This window comes from Lithobates pipiens, unplaced genomic scaffold (genome assembly GCF_037356315.1).
Source record: "Lithobates pipiens isolate NorthernLeopardFrog02 unplaced genomic scaffold, aLitPip1_a1.2 Scaffold_19, whole genome shotgun sequence".
Taxonomy (NCBI): domain Eukaryota; kingdom Metazoa; phylum Chordata; class Amphibia; order Anura; family Ranidae; genus Lithobates; species Lithobates pipiens.
The window spans coordinates 118,137,920-118,153,532 of record NW_027507764.1 but is presented as its reverse complement, the minus strand read 5'-3'; the positions used below and the strand labels follow the sequence as shown (position 1 = coordinate 118,153,532).

The 15,613-nt window shown below is 41.1% G+C and overlaps 1 protein-coding gene across 4 annotated transcripts in view; it reads right to left on the bottom strand.

Moving 5' to 3' along the window:
* The window catches only part of XYLB (xylulokinase), a 242,160-nt gene that overhangs the window by 33,178 nt on the left and 193,369 nt on the right, over positions 1 to 15,613 (bottom strand). For all 4 annotated transcript variants that reach the window (XM_077491188.1, XM_077491187.1, XM_077491189.1 and 1 more), the window contains one exon: positions 4,534 to 4,592. In XM_077491188.1, the coding sequence (XP_077347314.1) occupies positions 4,534 to 4,592 (59 nt within the window). The remainder of the gene's footprint in view (positions 1 to 4,533; positions 4,593 to 15,613) is intronic.

The following is a 15,613-nucleotide window of genomic DNA, read 5'->3' as shown; positions in this document are numbered from 1 at the left end:
ATCATGAAGACCAAGGAACACACCAGGCAGGTCCGTAATACTGTTGTGGAGAAGTTTAAAGCCGGATTTGGATACAAAAAGATTTCGCAAGCTTTAAACATCCCAAGGAGCACTGTGCAAGCGATCATTTTGAAATGGAAGGAGTATCAGACCACTGCAAGTCTACCAAGACCTGGCCGTCCCGCTAAACTTTCAGCTCAGACAAGGAGAAGACTGATCAGAGATGCAGCCAAGAGGCCCATGATCACTCTGGATGAACTGCAGAGAACTACAGCTGAGGTGGGAGAGTCTGTCCATAGGACAACAATCAGTCGTACACTGCACAAATCTGGCCTTTATGGAAGAGTGGCAAGAAGAAAGCCATTTCTCAAAGATATCCATAAAAAGTCTTGTCTAAAGTTTGCTACAAGCCACCTGGGAGACACACCAAACATGTGAAAGAAGGTGCTCTGGTCAGATAAAACCAAAATAGAATTATTTGCCCACAATGCAAAACGATATGTTTGGCGTAAAAGCAACACAGCTCATCACCCTCAACACACCATCCCCACTGTCAAACATGGTGGTGGCAGCATCATGGTTTGGGCCTGCTTTTCTTCAGCAGGGACAGGGAAGATGGTTAAAATTGAGGGGAAGATGGATGCAGCCAAATACAGGACCATTCTGGATGAAAACCTGTTGGAGTCTGCAAAAGACCTGAAACTGGGACGGAGATTTATCTTCCAACAACACAATGATCCCAAACATACAGCAAAATCTACAAAGGAATGGTTCACAAATAAACGTATCCAGGTCTTAGAATGGCCAAGTCAAAGTCCAGACCTGAATCCAATGGAGAATCTGTGGAAAGAGCTGAAAACTGCTGTTCACAAATGCTCTCCATCCAACCTCACTGAGCTCGAGCTGTTTTGCAAGGAAGAATGGGTAAGAATTTCAGTCTCTCGATGTGCAAAACTGATAGAGACATACCCCAAGCGACTTGCAGCTGTAATCGCAGCAAAAGGTGGCTCTACAAAGTATTAACGCAAGGGGGCCGAATAATTTTGCACGCCCCACTTTTCATTTTTTTATTAGTTAAAAAAGTTTCAAAAATCCAATAGATTTCGTTCCACTTCACAATTGTGTTCCACTTGTTGGTGATTCTTCACAAAAAATAAATTTTTTATATCTTTATGTTTGAAGCCTGAAATGTGGCAAAAGGTTAAAAAGTTCAAGGGGGCCGAATACTTTCACAAGGCACTGTAAAACTGCATGCAGGACACTGGGGAGACCACTAGGGACAAAGGGGATGTGAAATAATTACATACAGCAATGTAATCTGTAAGATTACATTATACTGTATGTATACTGTGTGTTTCACTTTCTGAATTTGGCGCCGATCTCCGTCCCTGTGCGTCGCAACGCTCGCAGGGAACAGAGCTCGGCTCCTTGATGAATCGAGCGGAGGACGAGCCGCTCGTACAGCGCGGGAACATCACTGGATCCAGGGGAGAAGGTAAGTAAACCTCCTCCTGGATTCAGCGATGCGGTTCTGAGTCTGGCTTGGGGTTACCACTTTTGGTACAAAACTTCCACCCCGAGCCAGACTCGGGAACACCGCCAGGGGGGTTAAACTGAGGAAGACATTTTTTTTTTTTAATTTGGGATATTTATTATAGCAAATTTTTCGCTCTTTTTTTCTTAATATTGTCAATCCAATTGGTATTAGTAAATATAGAATGTATCTTTCTCTCATCTCTGCAACAACATGGCAGTAAAAAGTATAAATCTTTAACATTTTAGTGGAATTGTTATATATTGCTTGACAGGTGAGAAACCAACTTTCCAAATAGAATCTCTTTCCCCTCGAGCCAGAGATTTGCTTTTGTAATAAAACCTTGTACTGTTTACCATTAAATCTCTTGTGTCTTGCCTCTACTTTATGCCCTTCAAAAGTACGAGCCATCTCACTTGGCTTAAATGCCCCTTTAGACAATCAGGAGTTATTGATATGTTAAGTTTAGAGAAGAATATATCCTGTTTCAGTCTCTGTGTTGTTTGTGCACTAATCAAAAAACATTTAGAAGTCAAGGTGCAATATAACAGTGAAATTAAAGAAGTACTCCACTCCAATAGAAAAGCTTAGTATTATTTTCCCTACGTTCACACCTATGCGTTTTTTGGTGCATTGTGCAGAAACGCACTACAATCCATTCAACATGGTTCCCAAGGATGTAGTTCACATCTGTGCGTTTTACTGTGCTCCTTTTTTGGAAAGGGTCAGGGACTTTTTTACCCCCAGCAGATTGCATTTTGCGTGTAATAGACTTCAATGAAGCCACACCAAAAATGCAAGTTCTGGTTCTCAATGCGTATGGCAGTTTGTTTGTTTTTTTCCGCTTTAACAGACTGTGTGCAGCTGGTTACTAAGGAGTGGGCCAGGAATATGGCTGCTGCGTCCTTAACAACCGATGAGTCATCAGCTGTCAGTGGGGTGCCCCGCTGACAGCTGAATAAAAAAATAATTGCTGCCCAAAAAAAAAGCAGGAGAAAAACAATGTCAAAATGTAACTGACATTGTCAAATCAATACCAGACCCTTATCCGAGCATGCAGTCTGTTACGTCAAGAAAGAGAGGGGAAGAGAGAACGCCCCCTCCCTCCTGAACCATACCAGGCAACATGCCCTCAACAAGGGGGTGCTTTGGGGCACCTTGTCCCCATTTTGATGAAAAAAAGCACTTTTCCTTACCCGATCCAATGTTCCCCTGAGGCTACAGGGACTGGTCTAGCTGTGTGTAGTGGAGGGTCAGGTAAGTAAGACTAATGTACCTAGTGCCCTGCACAATTAATCCTTGCAGTGCAGCTCCAGGTCTTTTAGCTTAACTATGTTCAGCTTTAGGCTGGGTTCACACTGGTGCGACATGACACTCGTCCTACTTTGAATCTGACTTTGCCCTGGGACTTGAAGTCAGAGACGCGTCTGACTTCAATAAACGGGGATCCGACTTGGATCCCCGCCAATACCAGGCACTGTGTTTGGTATGAATCTTGAGGGGGAAGTCCACGCCAAGTTTTAAATAATATACCGGCATGGGTTCCCCCTCCAAGAGCATACCAGGGCCTTCGGTCTGGTATGGATTTTAAGGGAAACCTCCTACGCTGAAAATATGACATGGGGGTCCCCCCAAAATCCATACCAGACCCTTATCTGAGCACGCAGTCTGGCCATAAAGGAAAGGGGTGGGGACGAGTGAGCTCCCCCCTCCTGAACCGTACCAGGCCGCATGCCCTCAACATGGGGGGGGGTGGGTGTTTGGGGCAGGGTGGCGCCCCCCATGTTGCAAAAGTCATATGCCAAAGTCGGATCAGGCAAGACAGCGATCCGACTTTGATCCGACTTCAAAGATATTCAATGGGCTGAAGTAGGATCAAAGTCGGACCAAAGTAGTGCACGGAGCATTTTAAAAGTTGGACCAACTTGTGTCAAACCAGTTAAGATGGCTCCTATAGGGAAACATTGATTTTCACACGTCATGCGACATGAGCTCCCAATGCCTAAAACATTCTTTTATCATTCAACTTGATTGTGTACATTTGTGACAGATTTAATCAAGGACAGGATATATAGAGGAACTGGGTCTTCTTCCTTAGAACCAGAAATTATTTGTACACTGTAGGTTTAATTTCACTTTATTTACAGCTCAATGGACAATTACTTTTTACTGAACTCTATAAATCACAGGTTTACATGGACCACATAACATCTTATTTTTGTGAAAACTGTTTTTACAGTGTACTTGTCAGCTGTGGAAAAAGTTATAATGCCAAGATAAAATGTCTGCACTCTCAAGGCAATATTGAGCCAGTGAAGACAACTCCACAAGTGACATAACGTCATTGCTTCTCTTGGCAGAGAAGTGCGTGTTATGACATTTATTACAAAAAAAATCCAGTGAGAATTAGGCCTCTGCTGTTGCTAGCAGTTATGCCACATACACACGACCGAACTTTCCGGCAGGCTAGGTCCGACGGTCTTCCCGACTGACTTTTGGTGGACTTCCGATGGACTTTCTAAACGAACAGACTTTGCCACACATGAACAGACTAAGTCCATTCAAAAGTCTGTTTGTTTTGAACGTGATGACGTAAGAAGGGACTAAAAAAGGACGTTCAATAGCCAGTAGTCAATAGCTTCCCTTGTGTCGTATTTGGTATTTGGTGATTTGGTATTTCGTATAACAGCATACAGACGAACGGTTTTCCCGATAGAAACCTGTTCTATTTGAAACATGTTCTATTTCTAGGTCCGTCTGATTTTTAAGATAAAAAATGATCGGATTAGCCCACACACAATCGGATTGTCCGACAGACTGATTCCGTCGGACCTACTGCCAGAAAGTCCAGTCGTGTGTACGCATTAGATTTGATAAACCCTGGAAGCAGATTGGTTTGTATGCAGAGCTGCACTAGATTTTGCACTCTCCAGTTTTAGTAACTCTTCTCCCATAAGACATCTTAACGTTTAATTATTTATCAAACAGTATAAACATACCTGTAAAATATCCTGATTATGTGATGCGCCACCGGTGGCCAGTATCCTTGTCTGCGGCACTACAAAAAAAAAGGATTGATAGGGTTATTATCAGTAACATTAAAATAAGTGATGCCCATTTCAAGGGAAACTATATCCTTTTTATTTTTCATTCAATGATAATTTACATAGTTACATAGTTAGTCAGGTTGAAAAAAGACACAAGTCCATCCAGTTCACCCTTAAAAACAATAAATAAATAAAATAAAAAATATTGTACAATCCAATATACCCAATTTTATACCCACAGTTGATACAGAGGAAGGCAAAAAAACAGCAGAGCATGCTCCAATTTGCTACAGCAGGGGAAAAAAAATCCTTCCTGGTCCCCCAAGAGGCAATCGGATTTTCCCTGGATCAACTTTACTTATAAATGTTAGTACCCAGTTATATTATGTACATTCAGGAAAGTATCCAGGCCTTTCTTAAAGCAATCTACTGAGCTGGCCAGAACACCCTCTGGCGGGAGTCTATTGCATTTTCACAGCTCTTACTGTGAAGAAACCTTTCCGTATTTGAAGATGAAATCTCTTTTCCTCTAGACGTAAAGATTACTGCCGTGTCCTCTGGGTAGACCGTAAAGAGAATAACTCAACACCAAGTTCACTATATGGACTCCTTATATATTTGAACATATTGATCATATCCCCCCTTATTTTCCTCTTCTCGAGAGAGAATAAATTCAGTTCCTCTAATCTTTACTCATAGCTGAGCTCCTCCATGCCTCTTATCAGTTTTGTTGCCCTTCTCTGCACTTTCTCCATTTCCCCAATATCCTTTTTGAGAACTGGTGGTCAAAACTGAACTGCGTACTCCAGGTGAGGTCTTACTAATGATTTGAACAGGGACAAAATTATATCTCTCTCTCTGGAGTCCATACCTCTCTTAATACAAGAAAGGACTTTGCTCCCTTTGGAAACCACAACTTGGCATTGCATGTTATTATCAAGCTTATGATCTACCAAAACCCCCAGATCCTTCTCCACCACAGATTCCCCCAGTTGTACTCCCCCTAGCATGTATGATGCATGCATATTTTTAGCCCCCAAGTGCATAACTTTACATTTCTCAACATTAAACCTCATCTGCCACATAGTCGCCCAATTAGAGCATTGAAGTCGGCTTGTAAATTGGAGACATCCTGTAAGGACGTCCACTGCATAGCTTGGTGTCATCTGCAAAGACAGAAATTTTACTTTTGATCCCAGACCCAATATAATTTATAAAGATATTAAAAAGTAAGGGTCCCAGCACTGAACATTGGGGTACACCACTGATAACCTTAGATCATTCAGAGTAAGAATCATTAACCACTACTCTCTGAATTCTGTCTTTTAGCCAGTTTTATATCCATTTACAAACTGATATTTCCAGGCCTGTAGACTTTACCTTACACATGAGCCGTGTGTGGGGAACTGTATCGAATACTTTTGCAAAATCCAAGTATACCACGTCCACCGCCACCCCTCTGTCCAAGGTTTTAATTACCTCTTCATAAAAATAATTCAGGTATGTTTCACAACTTCTGTCTCTCATGAATCCATGCTGTTTGTTGCTTAAAATGTTTTTTTTCCAGAAAGAACTCGTCTATGTGGTCTTATTAAATTCTCCAGTATCTTCCCGACTATAGAAGTTAAACTAACAGGTCTATAGTTACTTGGTAAAGACTTTGATCCCTTTTTAAATATAGTCACCACCTTCGTCCTGCGCCAATCCAGTGGTACGATTCCCATCATTAATGAGTCCCTAAAAATTAGATACAATGGCTCTGAAATTACAGAGCTCAATTATTTTAGGATCTGTGGGTGGATGCCATCAGGGTCAGGTGCTTTATCCACCTTTATTCTGTCTAAATATTTCTGGACTATATCACTTTTGAGCCATTGCGGATCATTTGGGGCTGTGTCAATACCACACCCATTATGAACATGAGCTCCCCCATGCTTTTTTTGTATACACAGAGATGAAGAAAGTATTTAATAAATTAGCCTTCTCTTTTTCCTCAGTCACCCACTCTAGATTATTTTGTAATGGACCTACGTGCTCAGACCTGACCTTTTTACTATTAATATATTTTAAGAATTTTTTGGGGTTTGTCCTACTATCTTTTGCAATCTGTCTTCTTTTTGAAGAATTCTCATTTCTGTTCTGTCCCCATTGATGCCAATATTCTCTCCCAGTCTAAGTCCTGGAGAGCAGCCCTCATCCTTGGAAAATTTGCTCTCTTGAAGTTAAGTGTTTTTATCTTACCTGTATGTATTTCTTGTTTATCGCTAACATTAAATGAAACCCCGGTGTTCCTTTATCTGGACATTAGTAATAAGCTCTGCATGGTTTGAGATTACCAGGTCCAACAGAGCTTCATTCCTAGTTGGGGCCTCAATAAACTGGACCATAAAATTGTCCTGTATAGGTTTATCATTTTTTGCCCTTTAACTGTCCCAGCAGTGCCATTACTCCAGTCAATTTCTGGGTAGTTAAAATCCCCCATTATTATCACTGTCCCAGCCCTTGCAGCCCTTTCCATCTGTGCAAGGAGCTGAGTCTCCACCTCCTCATTAATATTGGGTGGTTTATAACAAACTCCAATGATTAACTTTGAACTACGCCCATCTATATGCAGTTCCACCCATAATGCTTCAGGCTCGCCACACTCTCCATCAACTAGGTCCTCTTTCACACTTGCTTTGAGATCACTTCTCACATAGAGACAGATTCTGCCACCTTTCCTTTTTACCCTGTCTCTCCGAAAGAGTGCATAGCCAAGAATATTAATAGCCCAGTCATGAGAAGATTGAAGCCAAGTTTCAGCAATACCGATTACATCATAGCTCTCATCATGCACCAGAGCTTCCAACTCACCTATTTTGCTTTGCAGACTTCTGACATTGGTGTACAAACACTTTAATGCATTATTACATTTTGCTCTGGTGTTTTTCATATAATTTTTAGTAGTACAAATGACACTATAGTTTCCAATAGCTGTTTGCAACATGGGAAATTTCTTGTCACCTGCCATAACCCTCTGCCTATCTATCCCCATTCCACCCTCCATCAATGTCTGACCCCTAACTGACCTGTCTGCCCGATGTAATTCTGGTTCACCCCCCTCAATCCTAGTTTAAATACTGCTCCAGCCTTCCCAATTTATAAAGGTAGTGTACTTGTTTTCTTTATTATTGTTTAGAAGTTAAATAAGAAGTATTTTTTTATTAGACATGTGCAAATATTTAGTTTCGGAATTTTGTTTTCGTCCGAAAAATACATTTCTTTAGTTACTCCCAAAATGTGTTTTTTATTTATTTTGTTTCATTAAAAAATGCATTTGTCTGAAAATCCGAAATAATTAAGGTCAAATCTTTCATTGAAGGCTTATGAACTGCACTCCTGTGATCCACAGGAGAAGTACAGCCAAACGAGCTTTGGCTGTACTTCTTTATGACAATAAAGTAGACATGTCAGTAACTTTACAAGTCTGCATTTATAAACTCCTGACAATAAACAAGAACTGTATAGTTTTTCAAACAAGCTCCACCATTTATCATGACAAGTTTTCCTTAGATTCTATGAAGTGACTATTAGGGATGGGCTGAACTGACCCCTGTTCGGTTCGCACCAGAACTTTTGAACACCGCGAAAGTTCAGCTCTGAATAACAAACCCCATTAAAGTCAATGGGACCCGAATGTCAAAAATCAAAAGTGCCCATTTTGAAGGCTTATATTAAAGTAATTAGGCATACAATGGTTATAGGGCTCCAGGTCCTGCCCTGGGGGACATGTATCAATAAAAGAAACGTTTGTGAAAAACTTCATTTTTAAATGAGCATTGATTTTTTGATTTTTAAATTGAAAGCATAAAAATGAAAAATTCCTTCCAATATAGTGCCTGGGGGTCCCCTTAGTCTAACTGTAAAGTGGCAGCTCTGTGCCATGTCTAGAATCTGCTGCAGCAGTAATTTAATTTATAAAGCCAAAGAAAAATACATTTTCCCTGCAAGCTGCCTTTATTTTGCTCAGCAATAGCTGGGGAGCCAGTGTGTATGATAAGGCCACAATGTAGTGCACTGGGAACAAGATTAGAGATTTTTTGGATACATTCTGGTGTCACTTTGACTTTGGATAGAAGTAACGGGTACGTAAAAATTCTTTAGGGTCTTTGGGTGTCGGTGGCGCCTTCCCACCATAACCCTATAGAGGTAATCTTAAAGTAAGCAAGAATTGACCTTGCTGTAAAAAATTGCAATTATATGCACCTGTCATACAGGTGCAGAAAAATTGGTCTTCTCCATCAGCATTACCACTGGAGACATTTTGGCAACACACTGTGGGTGGGGGAATATGAATGCTGATTTGTCTACCAGTGTTCCCCCCTCTCTCTAGGCTCATGTTCCTGTCACCTTCAACCTCAGAACCAACATCTGAATCCAGTAATGACTGGGCATCATCAAGGAGCAAGTGGCTGATGCTGTGGTCAAATAACTCAGCTGACTCCACCATGGCTGTTGTTGGGGCTATGGCAGAAATGGATGTGGACAAGGAGGCAGGTTTATCCACTCTGGCAACTGTAGGTGACTGCACACTTGTCTCTGATTGCATGAAACTAGGATGAGGAGCATGAGGAAGGTTTAGTAAGCCAGTCCACCACCTCCTCTGCATGCTGTGGCTGGATAGCACAGGCAAACTGACTAAACAGAGTAAATGATGCCCTGCCTGAGGACTGACCACCACGTCCACCTTTGCCTCTGGACACATTTGTTGCTGTCCCCCTTACAGTTAAAAGGGAATGTCTGCCTCTCCTTGTTGTCCTCCCAGACATTACTGGGAGGGAGGGGACGGTGCTTATAAGCAAATGTAAAAATGTTTAATCAATGTAAAGTGGTGTTTGGTGCACTTTAATTTGAGTATTCACACTACACAGACAACCTCCATGGATACACTAAAATATATTACAATATAATGCGCCAAACATACAGTGACGCACACAGAACTATATGCGTTAAAGTGGCAGTAACGCACACAGAACTATATAGCGCTAAACTGACAATAACGCACACAGAAGTAAATGGTGTTAAACTGGTAGTAACGCACAAAAACCTATATGGCGTTAAACTGGCAGTAACACACACAGAACTATGTGGCGTTAAACTGGCAGTAATGCACACAGAACTATATGGCGTTAAACTGGCAGTAACGCAAACAGAACTACTGTATATGGCGTTAAACTGGCAGTAATGCACACAGAAGAAAATGGCAATAAACTGGCAGTAACGCAATCAAATAGACGGTGTTCAACCATCACTACATTGACGCTATCTGAACTGCCCCAACTCTAGCTATACATTAAAGTAAAGATTACTGACACGGTCTCACTACACTACACTGAAACTATATGAGCTGTCCCTACTCTACACTAATGTACTGTATGTATGAATGACACGGTCTCACTACACTATAGTGAAACTATCTGAGCTGTCCCTACTCTAGCTGCATACTATGCAAAGCTGAATGATGGTCCTTCTCTTTACTACACTCACACTATCTCTAGACTGACACTAAACGAATATTCTACACTGACAATTGAAGAAAAATAGCACAATATAGCACACTAATAGTACTGAACAGAGCCCTGTTCGATTTCTCTCTCCATGCCGAAAATCACATTGAAAATGGCTGTCATTGAAAGAATACTTTTATACTGTGGGGCCGGAATGAGCCATGATTGGATAAAGTCATTATGCCAGTGTCCAATCGTGACTTTGACCGTGCTCTGTGCCCTGATTGGCTGAAGCTTTCACTGCTTCAGCCAATCATGGCTTGCAATGTACTGTTCAGCACCGCAATAGATTGTGGTCGTTTCGGGGGGCGAACAAACGGTTGAATGCCTGAACAGCAAAAGTTTGTCTGAACTTATGCTTGGGCCAAACCGTTAGTCCATCCCTAATGACTATGCCTAAGCTAGCTTTTCCTGAACCTTTCTACAACAGAGAAATCTTTGAAATAATTTGAGGTCTCCTGGAACCCCTGCAAAAAATAATTACATCTTCAGCTTTTGGCACATTAGCATGATTGGTAAGTTATAGATATAAAGTCATTAAATAATAAATTATTAAAAATGTGGAAAACGTGGCATATTTGATGCCCAGGACAAAACGTGTATAACACTCCCTTGCCCTTAGATTGGGAAGAGAACATCTTTACATTGGTGGTCAGTAAAATAAGCCCCTTAAATTGATAGTCTGTAAAAGTTGTGGTCCCTTACACTGGGGGTTAGTGGAGAAGTGGTTCCTTACATTGGGTATCAGTTTAGTGCCCCCTTAGACCCCTTTCACACTGAGGCAGTTTTCAAGCATTTTAGCGCTAGAAATAGCACCTGTAAAGCACCTAAAAACTGCCTCTCATTCATTGCAATGGGTGCTTTCACAGCCAGGTTGTGCGCTTGCCGGACATTAGAAAAAGTCCTGATCATGTATATGATTGGCCTTCTTTCGGGTTTGAGGTGCATGTACACACCCCCCGCCAACCTGTGCTGTGATTGGACACAGCACAAGTTTGGCAGCAATGATTTTGTGCTAAAATCAATCAGTTGATTGGCTGTGTCCAATCACACACAAAGTTCACACACAGAGTTTACAAAAACCCAGACAATGAGTTCACTGTACCCCTGTATAATGGATGACATGTAACCCTGAGAATGTACTGGGTCTTCTATGCATGATATCAATTGAGATAATTTATATATGTTTAAAAGCTTTCTTTTCATATACCAAAATACAATCGGATACTTGAATTTATGTATTATTGATAGTCATATGCATATAATAAATATCTGCATTTTCTCTCTTGGTAATATTGCATATTCTCTGTTCATAAAGTTATTCAGAAGTTAAAGTGATAGTAAAGTCTTGTTTTTTTTCTATAAAAATAACAAACATGTTTTACTTACCTGCTCTGTGCAGTGGTTTTGCATGGAGAAGCCCAGATCCTCCTCTTCTTGGATCCCTGGCTGTCACTCCTAGCACCTCCCTTTTGTTGAGTGCCTGCACAGAAAGCAGCTTGCTATGGGGGCACCCGAGCTGAACCACAGCTCCGTGTATCCATTCAGACATAGAGCTGCAGTTCAGCCACGTCCCATCTCTCTCCTGATTGGCTAACTGACTTTGACAGGATCGGAAGCCAATGGCGCCACTGCTGTGTCTCAGCCAATCAGGAGGGAGAGTCCCGTACAGCCGGGGCACTTGTGGACATTGTTGGATGGAGATGGGTCTCAGGTAAGTATTAGGGGGGATGAGGGGGGCTACTGCACACAGAAGGCTTTTTATCTTATGCATTAAGATAAAAATAATTTCTGCCTTTACAACCACTTTAAGGACAATTTTGATGATCTGTAGAAGAGAAGTTTTCTGCAGTGCTGATTCAGGAATGCTCAGTAGTGTTATGGAAGGGTTAAGGAAATCCTATCGGGATGAAATTAAGCATCTGCTCATTAGTTAATCTATAAAATCAGACATTTAAGCAGCCCCAAGCTGCCTTAGAAGCCAGTGTAAAGCCCTAAAGTCTCATCTTAAATCCAAGCGTTGTTTTTTTCTAGGGTATACTCAAGATTCCCAGAGCACCACAGCACATAATGCAGCATTATGCGGAATTAAAGAGCTACTGAAAAAAAAAGTAATGGTCTGCTACAAACTTACACAAAACAGGTTGTACTAAAATTGTCTTATAATGTAATATTGCCCAATTGTTATTGTGACATTCTAAGGCTCAATGCAAGTATCAATGGCTCAGAGCATCAAAAGGTGATATTTAAATATAAACGGAGGCTTAGTCAGCCCCTGGCTCCTTATACTGAATAGCTATACTATATACAGTGTATATATTGGATACTCCCAATGGAAGATTCCCTTGCTTTCAGCTGGGAGTATTTGGCTTTTATGCTCATGTAAGCAGTTGGATGTAAAATGTTTTATGTTTTGTTAAAATGTTATGTTGTTTCCCTACTATAATATTTCTGTAATATAGTAAAAACATAATTGCACTGTTTAGTTGTGTTTGCCCTACTGAGGTGGTAATCCCTTGCAGGTAAGGGTTAATACTGCTGTCCGGGTTTTTCTGCGCTTATTGGGGACTTGCTCTGCTGGAGCAAATATATAAAAAGGGAGGGAACAACCTCTTGGGGGCACCACAGTTAGTAAGACGGCCAGAGGTACAGTTCCAGGAGGTCACTAATACATAAAGCAGGACTACAGCAAAATGGCGGCGGGATTTAGTATATAAACAGCAGTGAGAAGTGGTGGCCAATTATATCCCCCTGAGGAAGAATATAACTGGTACATACAGTAAACTTATATGTGCATACAGTATGCTGCACTGGGAGCACCATTAATATGTGAGTTTATTACCTGGAGTTCTTTATATTCATGAATTAGTGTGCTTTAAGGATAAAGCACTTTTTTGAGTTTTTATATTTATATGTCTGACTGGCTGGAGGAGCAAAGGGCTGATTAGAGGGAGGAAGTGCCTTTAATTACTGATACCCTGAATGAGCACCTCTAGTCCCCTTGGGAGGGATAAAAGCATTAATAGATCATATCTTTGTATATGATTCATTACCCCAGGTGAGGGCATAACTGTTGGAGGGGAAGCCAATGGCATGAAGCACGTTTATACAACACAGTGGAGTGTGGCCAGAAGAGCATGGAGCTATATTGTGGATGGCACTAAATGTTTTATTTATCTGGTTCTGTACATAAGTGGTTGTGGTTCTATTTTATTTTTTTACACCTAGAATCACTTTGAGGTGTAATGTTCACTACACAGATATTGCATATGGTTTAAGTAATCATCTATTATTATAATTTAGCACTTAAATACTAGCTCAGTAGTATGGCGCGTGGCACCAGTTACATTGTTTTAACAGTTCCAGGGAACAAGGAGGATACTGGAGATGTAATTTCTACTTGTTCCTTAACCACCCCTTGTGGAAACCCAGTCAGGGTTACAGGGGTATTAATGCTTTTGATTTAAGGACTTTTCACACCTATCCAAGTTATGACTACCTCAAGGGTCAGGGGGCACCAGGAGAATAAGGGGCACTTAGAAGATCATGTACAAGAATGTTTATTGAAGATATCTTTGTGAACTGTTCATATGTTTTATTTGCACAACTTCAGTAAAATAACTTTTGTTGTTGTTTACTTTGCCTAGTCTGAAGTTACTTGACAACATCCAAGTGATATGAAACGCTGTTTTTTTTTTCTTTTAAAATAACAAACATTTTATACTTACCTACTCTGTGCTGTGGTTTTGCATAGAGCAGCCCCAATCCTCCTCTCTCTTCTCAGGTCCCCGCTAGCACCCCTGGCCCCTCATTCCTGCCAAATGCCCCCTTTGCATGCAGCTTGCTATGGGGCACCCGAGCAGGCTTGCTCCTGAGCCACTGCTCTGTCTATCCATTCAGACACAGAGCGTAACTTGGCCCTGCCTCTGCTCTCTAATTGGCTGTGATTGATGGTATAGGGAGCCATTGGCTCCTGCTGATGTCTCAGATGATGAGGAGGCAGAGATCCCAGAGAGCCACTGCTCTCGTGCACATTGCTGGATTGAGATGGGGCTCAGTTAAGTGTTAGGAGAATGCATGAAGATAAAAAACCTTGAGCCTTTAAAACCACTTCAAAGGGGTGCATGAATGCTTGGCATATGACATAACAGGGTTTATTACAGTGGACAAGCTGAAAGAAGATGCAGTACAACTGTCTACAATGCAGTGAAGCTATTCAGAGGAGGCTATATTTCTGTTGCCAATGACTACAGTACTAGTGTTGAGTGCATAAGCAGCCAACCTGTCGGGAATTGGTGTGACTTGGCTTAGGTGACAGAGGACCCTGGTAGTGAAGCAGCTAGTGGTCTTATGCTCCTTGCCTAGAGGCCAGTACCTCAATTTGGGACTGACATTGCGGCACAGGGCATCCTAGGGACCCAGCCTGGAAGTCATGGAAGATGAAGTAAGGCCTCAGGAAAAGAATAAGCATGTGTTCTGTACAAGGTTGAGCTTCCTACTATTCAAGTGTCATGTACAGATCAATGTCACTGGTGACAGGTTACTGGGTTGGTGGAGTACAGTACCAGCTCAGAAATGCTGCACAATACAGAAAGAAGAGTTGCATATGTACTAAGGAACTGCTATTCATAGGGGTTTATGTACTATAATGCGAATGTGAGCAGCTAAAACCGGACACAATAATGCGAAAATGGAATTCACTATATTGCTTGGGAAAAAGTCCTGTAAGTCTTTAGAGCATTGGGATGATATAGAGGACATTGAAATTGTATTGTATATTTCCATAAAGTAGTATTAAATCCTTATCACAACACAGTGGTCAGTATTAAAATTCAATTTTTTCGTCTGCTGACAAATAATTGCAGGCTGCTAAAAACACAAATGGCATAAATGTATGGTATATCCAAAGTGATTTATATTCCACAAAATACAGTATATGCCACTGCACCAATGTTAAACTTTGTGGACCAGTACTCTGCACCCAGAAATGCTAACGCTTAGCACACAGTAATTCATGTTCAATTCTCTTTAATACACTATGTATTGTCAGCACATACAGCAATTATGATTTACAGTATGTTTGTTTTTTGGCAAATGTCTTAATTGCTTACCCTAGAAAATATTTTCAGCACATATGGTAACATAATAATAGCATTAAAATGCAAGGTCTGCTTAACTTTTGGTCCCCCCAGCCCATGTGAAAAGGCAGCATTTGCAAAATAAAAACCTAAACAGTAAATCAAAAAGCAAAATTATGCCTACTTAACATTGTGTCCAACTATAGCACCTCGGCAGGGTGACGACACTACATTTCTGGTGAGTTCCTTGGAAAGTTGGTGAAGCCAAATCCCGTGAGAAGATGCTCCTGCATATTTTCTAGAGTATGGAGTAATTTTGAACATGATTTAGGAACTTCAGCTTTCACAGTATCAGGGCAGAGCAGCTTTTTATTTTTAGTTAAAAAAGTGTCCCACATATAGACCTTA